This window comes from Podarcis erhardii, assembly GCF_964252035.2.
Source record: "Podarcis erhardii genome assembly, chromosome: 2".
NCBI classification, from domain to species: domain Eukaryota; kingdom Metazoa; phylum Chordata; class Lepidosauria; order Squamata; family Lacertidae; genus Podarcis; species Podarcis erhardii.
Window position 1 is genome coordinate 7,009,597 of NC_138498.1, and position 16,145 is coordinate 7,025,741.

The 16,145-nt window shown below is 43.7% G+C and overlaps 1 protein-coding gene and 1 long non-coding RNA gene across 2 annotated transcripts in view; one reads left to right on the forward strand and one right to left on the reverse strand.

Annotated features, from left to right (window-relative positions):
• LOC309332441 overlaps positions 1–12,715 on the reverse strand; it is a 158,015-nt gene extending 145,300 nt beyond the window's left edge. The window contains exon 1 of the long non-coding RNA XR_014152080.1: positions 12,696–12,715. This is a non-coding gene — a long non-coding RNA (uncharacterized lncRNA). The remainder of the gene's footprint in view (positions 1–12,695) is intronic.
• Positions 2,909–15,793, forward strand: LOC309331887 (keratin, type II cytoskeletal 7-like). Its single transcript, XM_081844469.1, has 9 exons — positions 2,909–3,516; positions 4,473–4,684; positions 4,843–4,903; positions 6,409–6,504; positions 7,858–8,022; positions 9,413–9,538; positions 10,457–10,677; positions 13,705–13,733; positions 14,774–15,793. The coding sequence occupies exons 1-9, from the start codon at positions 3,043–3,045 to the stop codon at positions 15,541–15,543; spliced, it is 2,154 nt and encodes a 717-aa protein (XP_081700595.1). The 5' UTR covers positions 2,909–3,042; the 3' UTR covers positions 15,544–15,793.
• The last annotated feature ends 352 nt before the right edge of the window (positions 15,794–16,145 follow it).

The window sequence follows — 16,145 nt, forward strand, 5'->3', positions numbered from 1 at the left end:
ACACAGGTGTATGTACTGGCAGTCCACTGAACCACATCCCATTTCTTTTGGCAACTACAGTATTTATTTAGCAAAAATTTATATCCCACCAGCATTGAGAAAGTCTGGGGAGATAGTGCCTCCTTACTCATGCTGCTCACCAACCCTGTCATCAGCTCAGTTCTGGCCTTACTCCTCTTAAAAAAAACCAAAACCCAAAAACCCTCCATCCCCAGTCCTCAACTGAACATTTCACAGAAAGAGCCAAAGATGAACAGCTACTCTCACCACACCCACTTAACACAATCAGCTATGAGGAATAATAATGATAATAATAATAATTATTTATACCCCGCCCTCCCCAGCCAAGGCCGGGCTCAGGGCGGCTTACAAGCAATAATAAAAACAAGTTGAATGATTACAACTTAAAAACAACATTAAAATACAACATTAAAATATTAAAATGCAGCCTCATCGCGGGAGGAGAAGGAAAAGAAAAAACAAAGAGAGGGAGGGAATCAAATTGGCTCCAAGCCAAAGGCGGAACAACTCCGTTTTACAGGCCCTGCGGAAAGAAATCAGATCCTGCAGGGCCCTGGTCTCATGAGGCAGAGCGTTCCACCAAGCCGGAGCCAGAGTTGAAAAGGCCCTGGCTCTGGTTGAAGCCAATCTAACTTCCTTAGGCCCTGGGACCTCTAGGGTGTTGCTATATATGGATCTTAAGGTCCTCCATAGGGCATACCAGGAGAGGCGATCCCGTAGGTATGAGGGTCCTAGGCCGTGAAGGGTTTTAAGGTCAAAAGCAGCACCTTAAATCTGATCCTGTACTCCACCGGGAGCCAGTGCAGCTTGAAAAGCACTGGATGAATATGCTCCCATGGCAGAGACCCCGTGAGGAGCCTCGCTGCAGCATTCTGCACCCGCTGGAGTTTCTGGGACAATTTCAAGGGCAGCCCCGAGTAGAGTGAATTACAGTAGTCAAGCCTGGAGGTTACCGTCGCATGGATCACTGTGGCCAGGTCAGGGTGGGAAAGGTAAGGGACCAAGTGCTTGATGCAGTGAAGGTGGAAAAAAGGAATGAGACCATGAACTATCTCCTGGCCCACCCATCTTATTCCCACCTTATCTGCCCAGCCAACAACCGCCAGATCTTCTATTCCCACCAATCCACCTGAAGCCTTATAGTGCTGGCACAAATTCAACCATTCAGCCCCTTCCTTGGCCCTCCTGCTCCACATTACACAGTCCTCAGAAGCTGCCACTGATGCTACCCATAATGCCAGTGTAGGTCTAACCCAGTGTTTCCCAAACTTGGGTCTCCAGCTGTTTTTGGACTACAACTCCTATCATCCCTAGCTAGCAGGACCAGTGGTCAGGGATGATGGGATTGTTGGCCCAAAACAGCTAGAGAACCAAGTTTGGGGGAAACTGATCTAACCCGAAGCTCAGGCTGCTGTCTTCTCATCAACATCTCCCCCATCCTCACCATTAACCTCTCTACTTTATTCAAATGGAGTTGGCCTGATCCTGTACCTGGCACCTCAACCTCCCCCACTTGGTTAGAAGCCCCTGTGCCTGCTCCATAGCTGTCAACTTTTCCCTTTTTTTAAGGGAAATTCCCTTATTCTGAATAGGATTCCTTGCAAGAAAAGGGAAAAGTTGACAGCTATGGCCTGCTCATGCAAGCACCCTGTGTCTTTCCTAACTAAGGTGCTAGGTCAGGGCTAAGTTAGAGCTTTGCGCTCCCTTCTCTGCCTCCTCTCACTACAGCAGTGCCCATTGGCACTGTCTCAGCTTTGTACCTATTGTCTACTGCCTGTCAATCAAGTCTACCCAGTTCACAGTGTCCCATTGAGACACATATCCTATTGAGAGAAAATTACCGTGGTGGTGAGCAGCATAAAAATCAGCCATAAAATTGCAACCATAAAACAAACAGAGAATACACCACAAATCAGTCATTCAGATTAATACATGAACGCAACTGGATCACCCTCTGGGAAAGTCTGGGGGAACAAGTGAATTTGAAGTAGGTATCTAAGCACCAACACTGTAGATGCCTGCCTTGAAGTAGTTTAACAATCAATCGTCTACCCAGGAAACTCTGGGAATTCCAGTTGCTATGGGGAGAATAGGCTGTTCCTGACAACTCTCAGCACCCTTAACAAATTATAATTCCCAGGATTCTCTGGAGAAAGCCATGGCTGCTTATATGGTATAATACTGAGATATGGCCTCAGTCAAACAAAGAAAGCTGGTTATACCTGTGTTTCTTCTACTTAAATAAATAAGTGGCACAAAGCTGTGCATAATGGAATTTTCACAGAAGAACAGATTGCTGCTTTAGTCGCATTGTGACACTCATTTTTGTCCCACTGAAATCAACATAAAACTGGGCCATAAGAATCCATCTTTTCCCTAGTCCACAATTCTATGTGCATTTCTACTGAGTACTTGACACATCTGTGCATTTATTAAGTCTCCATTTATTTAAATAGGAGTGGTAAATCACATTTGAATTTATCCTTTGTATAAACAAAGTTTGAGGATAGCTATTTTTTGTGTGCGGTATGATGGATGGCAAAGAAGCAGTAAACATGAGTTCCACCTGTTGCTCAAAGAAAAAAGTAACAAGAAAATTAAGATCCTAAAAGCACAGCCTTGACTTGCAACTCTGCAGAACATTATCGGCTGTGGTCAACGAAAGAGGAAGACTCCCTTAAATAATTTTCTGTCTAAAGTGTAATTAATGCATTTGAGGGAAATGATTCTCAAATGTAATATCCTACAAGCCAAGCTTGCAAACAAAGCAATTCCTTTAAAAATTCTCATTATTTCTTAGGTTTGCATTCACTATTATGTTCTGTACATCGAAGGGCATTCCTGGGCCTGAGGCAGGCCAAACCCATGCATGCTCCAAAATTAAAATGTTAGACCAATCAAGGCCAACTCCTCAGCTGTATATAAGAGTTGGCTTTGAGGTATTGTGCCAGAGGATTGCTCTCTCCACTTTGCTTCTGCTGCACCTGCTTTCTTGGAACTAGCCTATCCCAGCTTCTTGCAATGACTCACCACATGTCTGCTGCAAGGACCTTCATGGGAGGAAGGGGATTCAGTTCGGCGTCTGCTGTGTGTGGACTAGGCGGGCACAGGACATATGTCGCCTCTGTACGCCATCCAGTCAGAAATGGATATGGGGTCCGTGGCTTCAGCAGCCAAAGTCTTTCTAACCTGGGCGGAAGCAGAAGAATTTCTTATGGTGGCTATGGTGCTGGATGTTTTGGTGGCTATGGCGGCATGGGGTTTGGTGGCAGGGTGGGTCATTACGGCCCCAGAATTTATGACTCTGTTGGAAGTTGCGGGCCTTTCCCAGGATATTCTAACTTCAGGGGGGATGGTATCCATGGAGTCAGGATCAACGAGAAGCTCCTGAAGCCTTTACATCTGGGAGTTGATCCACAGGAACATGTCGTACGAAATCATGAGAGGGAAGAGATGAAGAACCTCAACAACCAGTTTGCTGGCTTCATTGATAAGGTGAGAAGACAAATGTTTTTGACTTAACTCGAAATAAGAAGCCCAAGCAGGCCCACGACATGGGTGCTCTTAGTTCGGATCACTTTAAAAATGGCTCTGCATCATCATGCAAACAACCAATGGGATCAAACAGCATGCACATGGCTGCACATGTGATTATGTACATTTGTAGAGGCTGAAATGAATTATAAAAGAGAGTTATCTCAAGCAATTAGACAAATTCATGAAGGATAAAGTTTTCACTAGCAACTGACAGAGTTGCTATGTTATATATTCCGCCTCCAGAATCAAGAGGGAAAAACAATGGGGCAATGCTATAATGCTCATATTCTGCTTCTTTACTTCCCAGAGCTGGTCAAATAGCTCTTTGGACAAATCCAACAGGGTTCCTTTATTCTTTAAATGCAATACACACTAAAAGCAATTTAAATGCCTGTTCTGAAAGTAGGTGTAATGGTTCTAGGGGTTGCTCGTGCGTAAGCCAGTGCAAACACCTGGCTGGGTTGCCTGAGTGAACCTTTTCTGTCCGGACAACTCACTCGTGGCTGTCTCAATCGCTGGCAGAATCCGTCAGTGGGCGTTTCTTAAACTTCTTCCATTAAAGAAGCTCTTTGACGCCTAGTCTCCTCCTACTCTCTCTGCACGAAAGTCTTCTGCGCAAGGAGGGCATAGGCAGCGGAGGACCCCTACTCTCCCCGCTGGTCCCCGGCAAGGAGTCATGGACCGCCTCGCCGCTTCCCCCATCTGCCCCCCTTCTCCACTGGTGCTACGCTGATTCTCTCCCCCAGAAGATGGTCTGCCTCTCCCAATCCCGGGATGCTCTCTGGAATCCCTCTGGATTTTGCTCTCTCCCTCCGGCCCTGATGGCAGTTCCCTGACAGTAGGTTTTCTCTCTGGTTTGTTTTCTGATTGACTGTATTTTTGTATCATTTGGGTGTTTCTTTGTTTTGAAACAGGTACGAACCCTAGAGCAGCAGAACAAGGTTCTTGAAACAAAGTGGAACCTCCTGCAAGAGCACGTCACACCAGCAAAGAAAAACCTGGAACCGTTCTATGAAAGTTTCCTCTGCAACATGAAGAAGGAGCTAGACTGTTTACTGAATGAAAGGCAACATCTAGCAAGTGAAGAGGCTGCTATCCAACAACTGGTAGAAGAACTGAAGTGCAAGTAATTTGCATTTTAAGCATTTATTATTATTATTAATTATTATTAAATATGGGAGGGACATCTTTGAACATCTGAACAGGGCTCTTGTGCACCTTACTATATGGGGTACAGAAAGTTGCTTTTGAGTTGCACAGAGCTCTCCCTTCATGTTTCAACAGATATGAAGAGGAATTCAAAAGGCGTACCACAGCAGAAAATGAATTTGTACTACTCAAAAAGGTAAGGTGTTCAGGTTGGTGTTCAGATTCAGTGGTTTTCATATGGAGTATAAAGTCTCACTGCAAGTTAAGGCCCTCATTTATTTACATCAGTGTCCCGGGGGCAACACTGAGCCCCTGCTAGCAATTCAACCTTTGACTTGCACTTTCCCACATGGCAGGCGTCCCTCTGAGCAGGAAATCTCTCACGTCATCCCAGGAGTGTCAGCTGGGTCCTGCAACCATGGATGACAAGGGCCATGGGTGCCATGCAGAGCGCATGGCCCTTACACTGAAATCTGTGGGTGTTTGACCTCTTCATGGGGAATTTTGTGGGTTCTTGGGCACACAGAGCCCCAGGGAGTTGGCACCTATGTGTCACCCTCAGAATGCCATCTGCCAGATGAGTCTCAGCACCTTGCAGATACCTTTTGACCTGGCTGGAGTTATTCCCTGTGGAAGTCAGGGCCAAAAGCCAGGAAATGGAAAATTGTTCCAGAGGCCTAAGCTTTCTCTAGCCTCTCCACACAAGTCTTTTTGGGTTGGATCCAAACAAGAGCAAACAGAACTCTTCATACAATAGTGCTTCTGACTTTTCTACCACCCCAACCTCCTGCACCCCCAGAAAAATCTGTTCTCAAGGGTTAGGGCACCCTGCAAGGGGTTGGGTATGGGTTAGGGGGTTGCAGCAGGATGAAAAAATCAGAGCAATTTGTAGGGAAACCCTTGCAAAAGCTTTTTTTGCTCATGTAAGAACCTTTGGATCCAAGTCTTTGGTCAGATGGAGCCATCAGGCCTAGCCTCTCTATGTTGCTAAGCAATGGCCCCTGAGTCTAGATTAGGGTCTCTCCGAAACTACATTTCTGCAAATTTTAAAAACTCTTTAAAATACTGTTTACTTTCTGCCTGTCTGTTCAGATACTGACAAAGGCTCTGTTTGTTTGCCATGAAAGATGGTCAGATAATCAATGTCATGTGTCAGGTACTGTCAACTGCTTTTACTGTTAGTGCTTACCGGTTACAGGCAGTGGCCATTATATGTGCATCTGATTGACACGCAGCTGGGCACATGACCTGGAATTGGCCTGAAAAGCAGGCAGGGGTAGAATGGGGGGGGGGCAGGGCAAGCCTAAGTGTGCTTCATCAACACGTGTGGGGGTCAGGAATGGAACCCCCGTGCAAAATGGTCACCACCTGTACTGCATCTGTTTATTCTGGACTGCCAAGCATCAAATACCTGTTGAATATTCATGAACCCTGAGAATATTCAAAATGAACAAGGTGGGTGTGTATTTATTCCCACTCTAATTCTTGGGTCTGTCATTTATTGAAGGCTTATGTGTATTTCAGTCATAAAAGAGAGCATCTTTGTTTATCTTCTTGCTTCATGGACTTGTAGTTGGGCATAGGCAGTTGTCTGTTCTGAATATTTAGTTATTTGATCTGAACATTTCCAACCTGCAGCTGGCGTTGTCATTATTATCTCAGCAATTGTTCATGTTTAATTAGCAGTTCTATCTTCTTTAGGACGTAGACTCTCTTGCACTACGCAAGACAGAACTGGAGGGGAAAGTGGATTTGCTGAGACGGGAATTTGAATTCCGCAGATGTGTTTATTTGGAGGTAAGTATGATTCAGTCTTGGATATAAAGACTCATGGACTCAATGTGTAAACATAATTCATAGCCCTTTATGCTATGAAGACAGGCCTGAAGTTTGTTTGAAGTAAAGAATGAGAGTGCATTCTCCTCAGTGAATTACTACTCACAGTGGAAAGGTAGTGTCCCATGGAAATGGTTAATAGTTGTCTCAGAGGTGATTGATATGTGCAGACAAAAGAGAAACTAAGTGAGTACCCTTTAGATCAGGGATGGGGAACCTGTGACCTCTGTTATCCACAAAGGAATGTTTTTGAGATAAGGATAATTGGCCATAAATCAGTGGCAGGGTGGAATGGAGTCTACCAGCTGCGGGAATAGAAGCTTTTGGATTAACTATTTGAAGTCTGGATTCAGACTTTTTCCTAGGCTGGAAAAATGGCAAAGACAGTTTGTTTACTGGAAGCCAAATTACAGGATGAAGTAATTTGGAAACTGTGAGATAACCGCTTCTCCCAAGGCATGACGGGAACCATTAACAGTCGTAGGAATGAAAGATATAACACCATACATGGATGGGAAAACATCACACACAGGAAAGAATAAGGATTACAGTTAGAGTTCCTCACTTGAAATTTTATAAGTTACCTAATGTACCAACACAAATGAAATCACAAGATTGTAGCTGTTATATAAGGGATTATTATATATGAATTTAATGGGAATTATTAAAATTTTGGAATGCAGAAAAAATATAGAAAAACAACACTATAACCTCTAGCATGCAGTTTGATTAAATTGTATAATTTGACATTTGAATTAACTGGATAAAATTGGTACAGTGGTACCTCTGGTTGCGAACAGGATCCATTCCGGAGGCCCGTTCACAATGTGAAAAGCCCGCAACCTGAAGCACCATATCTGCGCAAGTGTGCTGCATTATTTGGTGCTTGTGCGCATGCGCAAAGCGTGATTTAGCACTACTGCACATGCACGAGCAGCAAAACCCAGAAGTAACCCTTTCCAGTACTTCTGGGTCGCTGCGGGACGCAACCTGAAAAAAGTAACATCAAGCAAACGTAACATGAAGTATGACTGTATTGTTATAATGAGGCTGCTATTGGAATGATATTGGAAAATAAATAAAAACACATTTTTTAAAATATCCCCCCCAATGCTACTACCACTACCTTTGAGTCCAATGCAGAGTGCTTTTACAATTCATATCTGTTGAGCCTATATTCATTAGGTCAGAGCTTCTAGAATAGTGGGTGTCATCTGCCAATCTACTTTAACCCTTTCGCTTTTTAGAAACTAAACCTAGAGGTGTGAGATTCCTTGATTTCTCGTTCACATGCAGCCTTTTTGTGAATTGCAGGAATTAGCACAGTTGGATGGCCATGTCTGTGACACAAATATCCTCTTGCAAATGGACAACAATCGAGGCTTGGATGTTGACTGCATCATCAGAAATGTTGAGGCCTGGTATCAGAGCATCGCCCAGAGGAGCAAAGAAGAAGTCAATGCTTTGTATGAAAACAGGGTAAGCCAGGACAGAGGTGCATTGCACTGAACTGGGAGAGCAGGCAGCTTTTGAGACCACACATTTACTGTCACGATAAAGGGAAAACTTCTGGATGCAAGTCTAGGAATGCTTCCAAAATTTTGCTCATCTAAACTGATGATATTCCAAATTAGGTTGACCGTGTTTCTGAAGTGGAACCAATGCGTTACAGAAGTTCATTGTTCTAGCTTTTATTCCTGAAATCTGTACAGGGTCCTATATATGGCTGGGTCAAAGAACCTTTTTGCTTTTTGTCTTAACCAATGTGAAAGAGGGTGTGTGCACATCAGCAAAACACTATACTCAGTACTATTTTTATAGAAAAGAGGTGTTTGAACTCACCATGAACATCTCCCTTGTCCTCTTTGAATGGCAATGGTGCCCACCTGAGAGGTGCCGGAACTGAGTTCCAGTGAGTTCCAACTGAAAGAAAGCGCTGACTATACTTAATATTTCATCAAGATTGCATTTTTTGTCACAAGTTTTCAGTGTGATAACGATAATGTAGAGGGATTAAAAGGTGGTTATGAACCAAAAGTACTGCAAGTGCACTCCAATTTTGAAGTTGTGGGAGACTTCCATCCCACTACTGTGAAGCATTATTAGACTTTTTTTTTAAAAAAAACAACCTTAATCTTTCCTCAAAATTATTTTCATTCTCATTCTAGGTGATTCTTTTTTTGGTGGGGGAGGGGGAGCAAGCTGGTAACCAGTGTACAGTGGTACCTCGGGTTAAGTACTTAATTCATTCTGGAGGTCTGTTCTTAATCTGAAACTGTTCTTAACCTGAAGCACCACTTTAGCTAACGGGGCCTCCCGCTGCCGCTGCGCTACTGCTGCACGATTTCTCTTCTTATCCTGAAGCAAAGTTCTTAACCCGAGGTAATATTTCTGGGTTAGCGGAGTCTGTAACCTGAAGCATATGTATCCTGAAGCATTTTTAACCTGAGGTACCACTGTAGATGTGATTGGTTTTTGGCAGTATTGTGTGATTTCATTGTTTTATAAACATGGACGGACATGGTTGGTCTCCAAAGTCTCTCACAGTCCTCAACAGTTTCACTACAATATTTTCTGGGAATATTTGTTAGTTATAATTTATATTTTCTCCAATTATTATTATATGTCTTGTTTCTATACTGTTCTTATAATTTGAGATGTATATATGTTTTGTTATAAGTGTGGAATTCAATTTATTTTTAAGGAAGGTAAATAGCTAATAACAATCTACATATATGCAGATCCCCTTCACCACAAACTTTTGGTAGACCCTACTGAAACTCAAGCATCCTTTCACCCAAGGAGGAGCTTTCAGATTTCAGTTGGTGACAATTCTCTTATTAACACCCTTCTCTTTTCTGGGCACCAGTTCCAAGAGCTCCAGGAACAAAGAGGGAAATACTCAGACAATCTGAAGATAAACCAGCACGAGATTGCAGATCTGACCAGGCTGGTCAATAAGTTGCAGTCTGAGAACGATGCTATTAAAAAGCAGGTAGGAGAGAATTCGTCACTTGCTATGTCTTTATTTGGGAGCAGATGGTCAACCATACCATATCTACAAGTGACAACAGACTAAACCAAAACACCTTACTATTTCTTGAGAACTTCAGCGCTGAAGAACGTTTCCCCCTTGAAGATCTTTCTGAGCACAGAAACTTGGGGGTTGGGGTTGGGGTTGGGGGAGAATGCTAGCTTCTTTGGTCAGTTTGACCTGCTTCTCTTTCCTCTCTACTGAGCTGCCCTCAGTAACATTGTAGCAAAATCTGACTGGTGATTTTATTTGCCATTGTTTCGATATCAGTATCAATATCAATATCAGAAGCAAAGCAAATGGTGGAGCAAAGCTTCTGCCCTGGATGAAGTGGGGTGGGTGTCAGGAAGGCCAGCATTGTGTAGCTGCACCATCAGGAATGCCACCACCAATCCCGTGTTCTCACCAGTGCAATCATATGACTTTGACCTCACTGCTGCCCCACCCCAGCCCTGCCCAGGTAAACAGCTCTGATACTAGTGTCAGGAGGTCAGTTCCATCCCATCACAGGTGCTGCTACTGATAGCTAAGAATTTAAAATATGACAACAGGCCTCCAAGATGGCTTCCAAAATAAGTAATCTAAGTCATTTACAGAGTGGGGAAAATTCAGCCCTTTCTTCTTCTTTTGTCTTAGCCACTCTGCTCCCGCAGCTTTGAACTGCCTGGATTTAAGCTTCTTTCATGGTTTCAATCCTTTCCCTCCAATCAAAACTTAACAGTTTTGTTAATGGTTCTGAATTGAACGGTAGAGAAATGAGAAACAGAGAGAAACAGAAATTAGTTGATTCACCGAACCCTAGTCACCACATAATCTTACAGAATTTCCCCTTAAATCAGTTCAGATTTTTGTTTTGTTTTGCTTTGCTTTGTTTGACAGGTTGATATTTTGCAATCTGCCATTTGTGATGTTGAGCACCGTGGAGATGGTGCTCTTAAAGATGCTCGAGATAAGCACATTGAGCTGCAGACAGCCCTGCAGAAGGCCAAGGATGACCTAGCTGGCTTGCTGAGGGACTACCATGAACTTCTGAACACCAAGTTGGCTCTGGATATTGAGATTGCTACATATAAGACACTCCTGGAAGGGGAGGAGTACAGGTAACTGTGAATTATACAAAAATATATGGGCACACATGCAAACATGTTAAACATAGTTAGTTAAACGCACCGAGATTTATTTTAGCCTCCTTTATTTATTTTTTATTTGACTCCGATTTCATTAAAGAGCAACTTTGCTATAAGCAAAATTCATCAGCAGCCCTCAAGATGTGTGGTTGAGTCATTGTTGCAGTCTTGGATGGCAAGGAAGAGAGGTGAGGGGTTGGCGAAGTTGATGTGGTGCAAACATGCTAGTGGAGCCAATGCAGTGCTCCTGCTGGTGCATTTGCACTGTACTGACCTCACAGGTTCCACCCTGTCTTCATCCTAGTATGCAGCAGTGACTCAGCTAGAAGGCGGCCAGGTGAATGGCATTGCCCCACCATGCCATCTGCTCCGGGCTCAGCCATGAAGACATGGAGCTGAAAACATAGCTGAAGGCCAACTAGGGAAGTGTCCACACAGATCTCTGTTAGCAACTCATTCCAAATTGTGAATGAGAAAGACTCTGCTCCTGGCCAGCAGCTGGATCCAGCCTAATCTGAAGCATAGGAGCCAAGTCCTAGGGGCCAGCCCTTCCCCGAAGTTGATGGCCATTGCCATTCAAATGGTGTCTGTGTACCCTGTCATGTGATCAGTTATGTGGGGAGGGGCTTACTTGCCCCCCCCCCCCGATATTTTATTCAAGTTGGCAACCCTGATATGAAACTGTGCTGATGACTTTTGTAGATCCTCTGGCTATAGCCTGATGCCAGGCTGCCCTTCTTGGAACACAGGACTTATCCACAGAAGACACACCTATGAATAAAACAGGCCCAAGGCTGTCTGAAATAAAGAGCAATTTCCTCACATTCCACATTTATTTTTTTTATTTTTTAATAATACAGTGGTGCCCCACAAGACGAACGCCACACAAGACGGAAAACCTGCTAGATGAAAGGGTTTTCCGTTTTGGAGGCGCTTCGCAAAACGAATTTCCCTATGGGCTTGCTTCGCAAGAGGAAATGTCTTGCGAGTTCCTGTGGGTTTTTTCCCCTCCCCCCTTTCCCTAAGCCGCTAAGCTGCTTATCAGCTGATCCGCTAAAAGCCGCTAAACCGCTAATAGTGCTAATCCGCTAAGCTGTCAATGGGCTTGTTTCGCAAGACGAAAAACCACTATACGAAGAGCCTCACGGAACGGATTAATTTCGTCTTGCGAGGCACCACTGTATTTATTCAAGTTTTAAAGGTTACAAAAGAAATCAAAAAAGAAAACAAAACAATACATAAAGCAAATCACATCCAAGAAAGAATAAAAAAGGAAAAAAAGAAAAAAAGAAAAAAGAAAAGATTTAAAAATACATACAATCAAAAATAAAAAAGAACAAAACAAACCTTTACTTATTTTTCTTTCTTTAACTTATTTCCTTGACTTCCTCACACCTCCCCTCTTTATATTCTAGTTCAAATAGGTATTTCAGCAAATCCTTCATCTTTGTTTTTATCCTAATAATTTATCTTAATATACTGTAATTTTTCATTCTCTCTTTCACCAATTATCCACCCATTTTTACTTTATTTAATCTTATTTCTCATTAAAGCTGATATATTTGAACTTATTCTCTTATGACATTTCCCCTAGGGTTATAAAAATTTCATTCCACGATTTTTCTATTTTCCATTAAAAAGAAATCATTAAAATCATTTAGAAGACCAGCAGCTGACCCTTACCCTTACTTCAACACCCATCCCGAGACAGTGCGCCTGAGGGCAGGAGACTTAATTAGGGACCAAGGGCACTCCTGTACTCTAGCACCTTAATGCTCTTTCAACACACTTTCACTAACAGTCCTAGAGAAAACACACACCTTAGTACAGTGGTACAGTGGTACCTTGGGTTAAGAACTTAATTCATTCTGGAGGTCCATTCTTAACCTGAAACTGTTCTTAACCTGAAGTACCACTTTAATGGGGCCTGCTGCCGCCACCATGTTGCCACCACGCAATTTCTGTTCTCACCCTGAAGCAAAGTTCTTAACCCAAGGTACTATTTCTGGGTGAGCGGAATCTGTAACCTGAAGCGTCTGTAACCTGAGGTACAGTTTAAGAACAGTCCGGTTTAAGAACTATTCGGTTTACAAACTCCGCAAAACTGGAAATAGTGTCCTGGTTTGAGAACTTTACCTTTCTCTAAGAATGGAATCTGAACAGTGGAAGGGCACCAGTGGCAGAAGGCCTCATTAGGGAAAGCGCGCTTCAGTTTAAGAATGGTTTTGGTTTAAGAACGGACTTCCGGAACGGATTAAGTTCGTAAACTGAGGTACCACTGTATAGTTCTCCATTAGCTGCTGGTTAGGTAAGTCAACGCACAACAAGATGATGTCACATAATGCATTTTCCATCATCAAATGTTATGCAGGGACAGGAACAGGAGACATGGTGCAGGCGTTGCTTAAGCAAAATGGGCTTCCACTTGTGCAATGGGGTTTCATTCTCCCTCCTCCCTCCATGCTCCCTCACATGCCCCCAAATGGCCTTGGTGTGGTTGGGAGAAGCCCCATCCCCGGAAAAGTGCATGGGAGAAGTAAAGGTGTGATTGTTCTGCCTGGCAAGCTACAATGCTTGTGTTAATGGGACACTCACCATAGTGCAACACTGAATTCCATCCATGGTGTTTCAGGTTTTGGAGGTGGTCATGCAGTTCCGAGCGCAAACATTTCTGTGAAACACAGGCATCAAAACAGGAAACCATAATGGGGCAATCTGGTAGATTAAGATGACAATCAACTGGGCTAGAGTGACCTTAGATAAGCAATAAGTGATTTTAATTAAGATTGAACTTGTCTGATTGTATAGAAACTAGTACTTTCTAAATAAGATATTGACACGCTATGTGCTCTCCATTGAAATGAAGAGATGTTGTAGGTGCGAATTCCCCCCTTCATTTGCAAAAGGCACGTGCAGCAGAACTGCCTGGGTGGATTCTGCTTCAAATCCATAATCAAGGTAAACTAACAGCAATTATGCATTTTCTTTTTTCCGCAACAGGATAGTCAGAGGAAATCTTGTTGCTATAGGTGAGTAAAACCAATGAGGTTGTGCTGGGCTTGGGCAATCTACTACATGCTCTTGTTGTTTCCTTTTTCATGTCTGCTGCCTTTATAACTTTTCTGCATCCTTACCTTAACAACTGAAGACTGGAGTGGGGTGTGTGTGTGTGTGTAACTTCACTCCTTCTCCAGCTTCTTGCTTTGTGATCCTGCTTAGATCTGCTGAACCCCAGCCATTTTTATGCTTCACTGGCTAGACTTCCCAGATGGTTATTTGGCATTCCCCAAATAATTTCTAGCAATCAACCAGACTATTCCCTTGATTGTCCCGAGGAATCTCGATATGGTGCACTCTTTGGCAGAAGTGATTTGTTGGGTTGAGCAGAGCTGTAACAGTAGCTTTCCAGAAGGCGGGTCATTATTGCTTCCTGGGAGGGAGAGGGGATGGGCTGAGGTGACAGTGAGGTCAGTGTAGTGCATCTGAATTTGTTCTGCCAGTGTGTTTGCACTGCACCAACCTCCCTACCACCTTCCCTCTGCCAGTAAGCAGCAACAGCCCACCTGCTGGGAAGATAGCCCACCTGATTAACCACTTTTGCTCTTTGGTCAATTCCCAGTCTGCAACAATGAGGGCACAGTTCTGTTAGCACACTGATGGATCATAGAGTTAGAACTGATTCTTACATTAACTTTGTCTAATACTGGCCACTTAGATAGCTAATGAATGATTGTGCCAACAGTGAAGGTGTCATGTCTCTGTGTTAAACTCCCACCTGAGTTGGACTGTGAACTGAACTGTGTTTAGAAAACTATTGATTTTTAGGTCATTGCACTCATCTGGTTCAAACTGACCTACTCCAGATGAAATCCACTTCATTCAGGCATTGCTATTCATTCACTCACACACACACACAGAGAGAGAAAGAGAGAATGCTAGAGAGATTTCCAACGCAGTTTTCACCTCATGGCAACTCAGCAACAACAATGCTGCAAAGATAAGGGGATAATCAGGTCTCTTTCTGGCTGGGTCAGTTCCAATCTCACTTCTGAATGTTTCCTCCTTGCAGATGTTTTCAAGCCACCTTACACAGAGGGCTCTGCTGGATTTACTTCTTCAGGTGCACATGGTCCTACAGGTGGTGGATACGGTGGAGGACACAGTGACGGACATCGTGGAGGTTATAGTGCAGGAGGCCATGGGAGCTACAAAAGGAGCTCCAGAAGTGTTGGAAACCATCCAAGGACTGTAGATAGCCATGTAGATGCAGGGCATGCCTCTGCAGATGCAGAAATCTACTCGGGAACACAATACAGCTCCCAGAATGTGTCTCAATCTGCTTGTAAACCAAGTTCTCCTGTAGGCATTGACAGTCCCACAACAGGAGGAAGAGCTGGCATAGGGGTAGACTGTGGCCCAGGTGCAGGGTTTAGCTCAGGAAGTGCACAAGCATCAGCCAGCAAGGGGCATGCCACTGGGAGTATAGGAGGAGGTTGCCCAGATGGAGGCTACCTGTCTGGGGGTTATGGGCCACCTGGTGTCATCCCATTTGGAGCTGGATTTGGACCTAGGATTGCAGGTGGCCTGGGCGTTGTGGGTTGCCAGCCTGGGGTAGGTGGCCCAACTATAGGAGGTTTTGGCTTTGGGGGGGAACCCTGTGTAGGAGTTGGTGCCCCTGTTGGTGTGTGTATTCCCAGAGCCATAGGTGCCCCTGTAGGTGTGTGTTGCCCTGGAGCTGTAGGTGTTCCTGTAGGTGTGTGTTATCCTGGACCAGTAGGTGCCCATGTTGGAGTGTGTTATCCTGGAGCAGTAGGTCCTTTCAGAAATACTGCAATTTAACATGATTCATATAAACTCCTCATTTTTTGAATCAAGTCGTTTTCAATCTGCAAGCACCACCTGAAGCAGTGATCAGGGCCCCTGCCAGTACTATAGGATTTCGTAACACATGAAATTTTTAAACAACATTCCTCCTTTCCTTGGGCCGTTCTGTAGTTGCACTCTAATGAATCCACTTCTTCCTTAAAGTAAGGTGTCTGCTGCTGCGTCACATATTCTTTCCCCACCGTTTCTTCCTTTTTTATTTTTGACTCTGACATCTTCATGAAACATACTCTCAATAAAATCAATCTTTTTTTTTATTATTCATGTAAATGGTACGACATCATTGTCAGACTCTTTTGCAATACAAAGCAAAAATATTTCAAGCAGAAACAGCTTCAGAAATCCAAATGCACAAAATCTACAAGTATTCATACAGTATTTCTATCTGATTTGTAGTGCAAAATGGATAGGGTGCGGAATATAGAATTTATTGGGAAAGACTGCAGTGGTGAAAAGTGGGTGAGGGAAAACTGGAGATCAATAGTAGAGATAGGAAGTAAGGACAGAGTAAAGGGATCGGTGTCTATTCAGAAAGATGAACCAAGAATAAGAAGCTC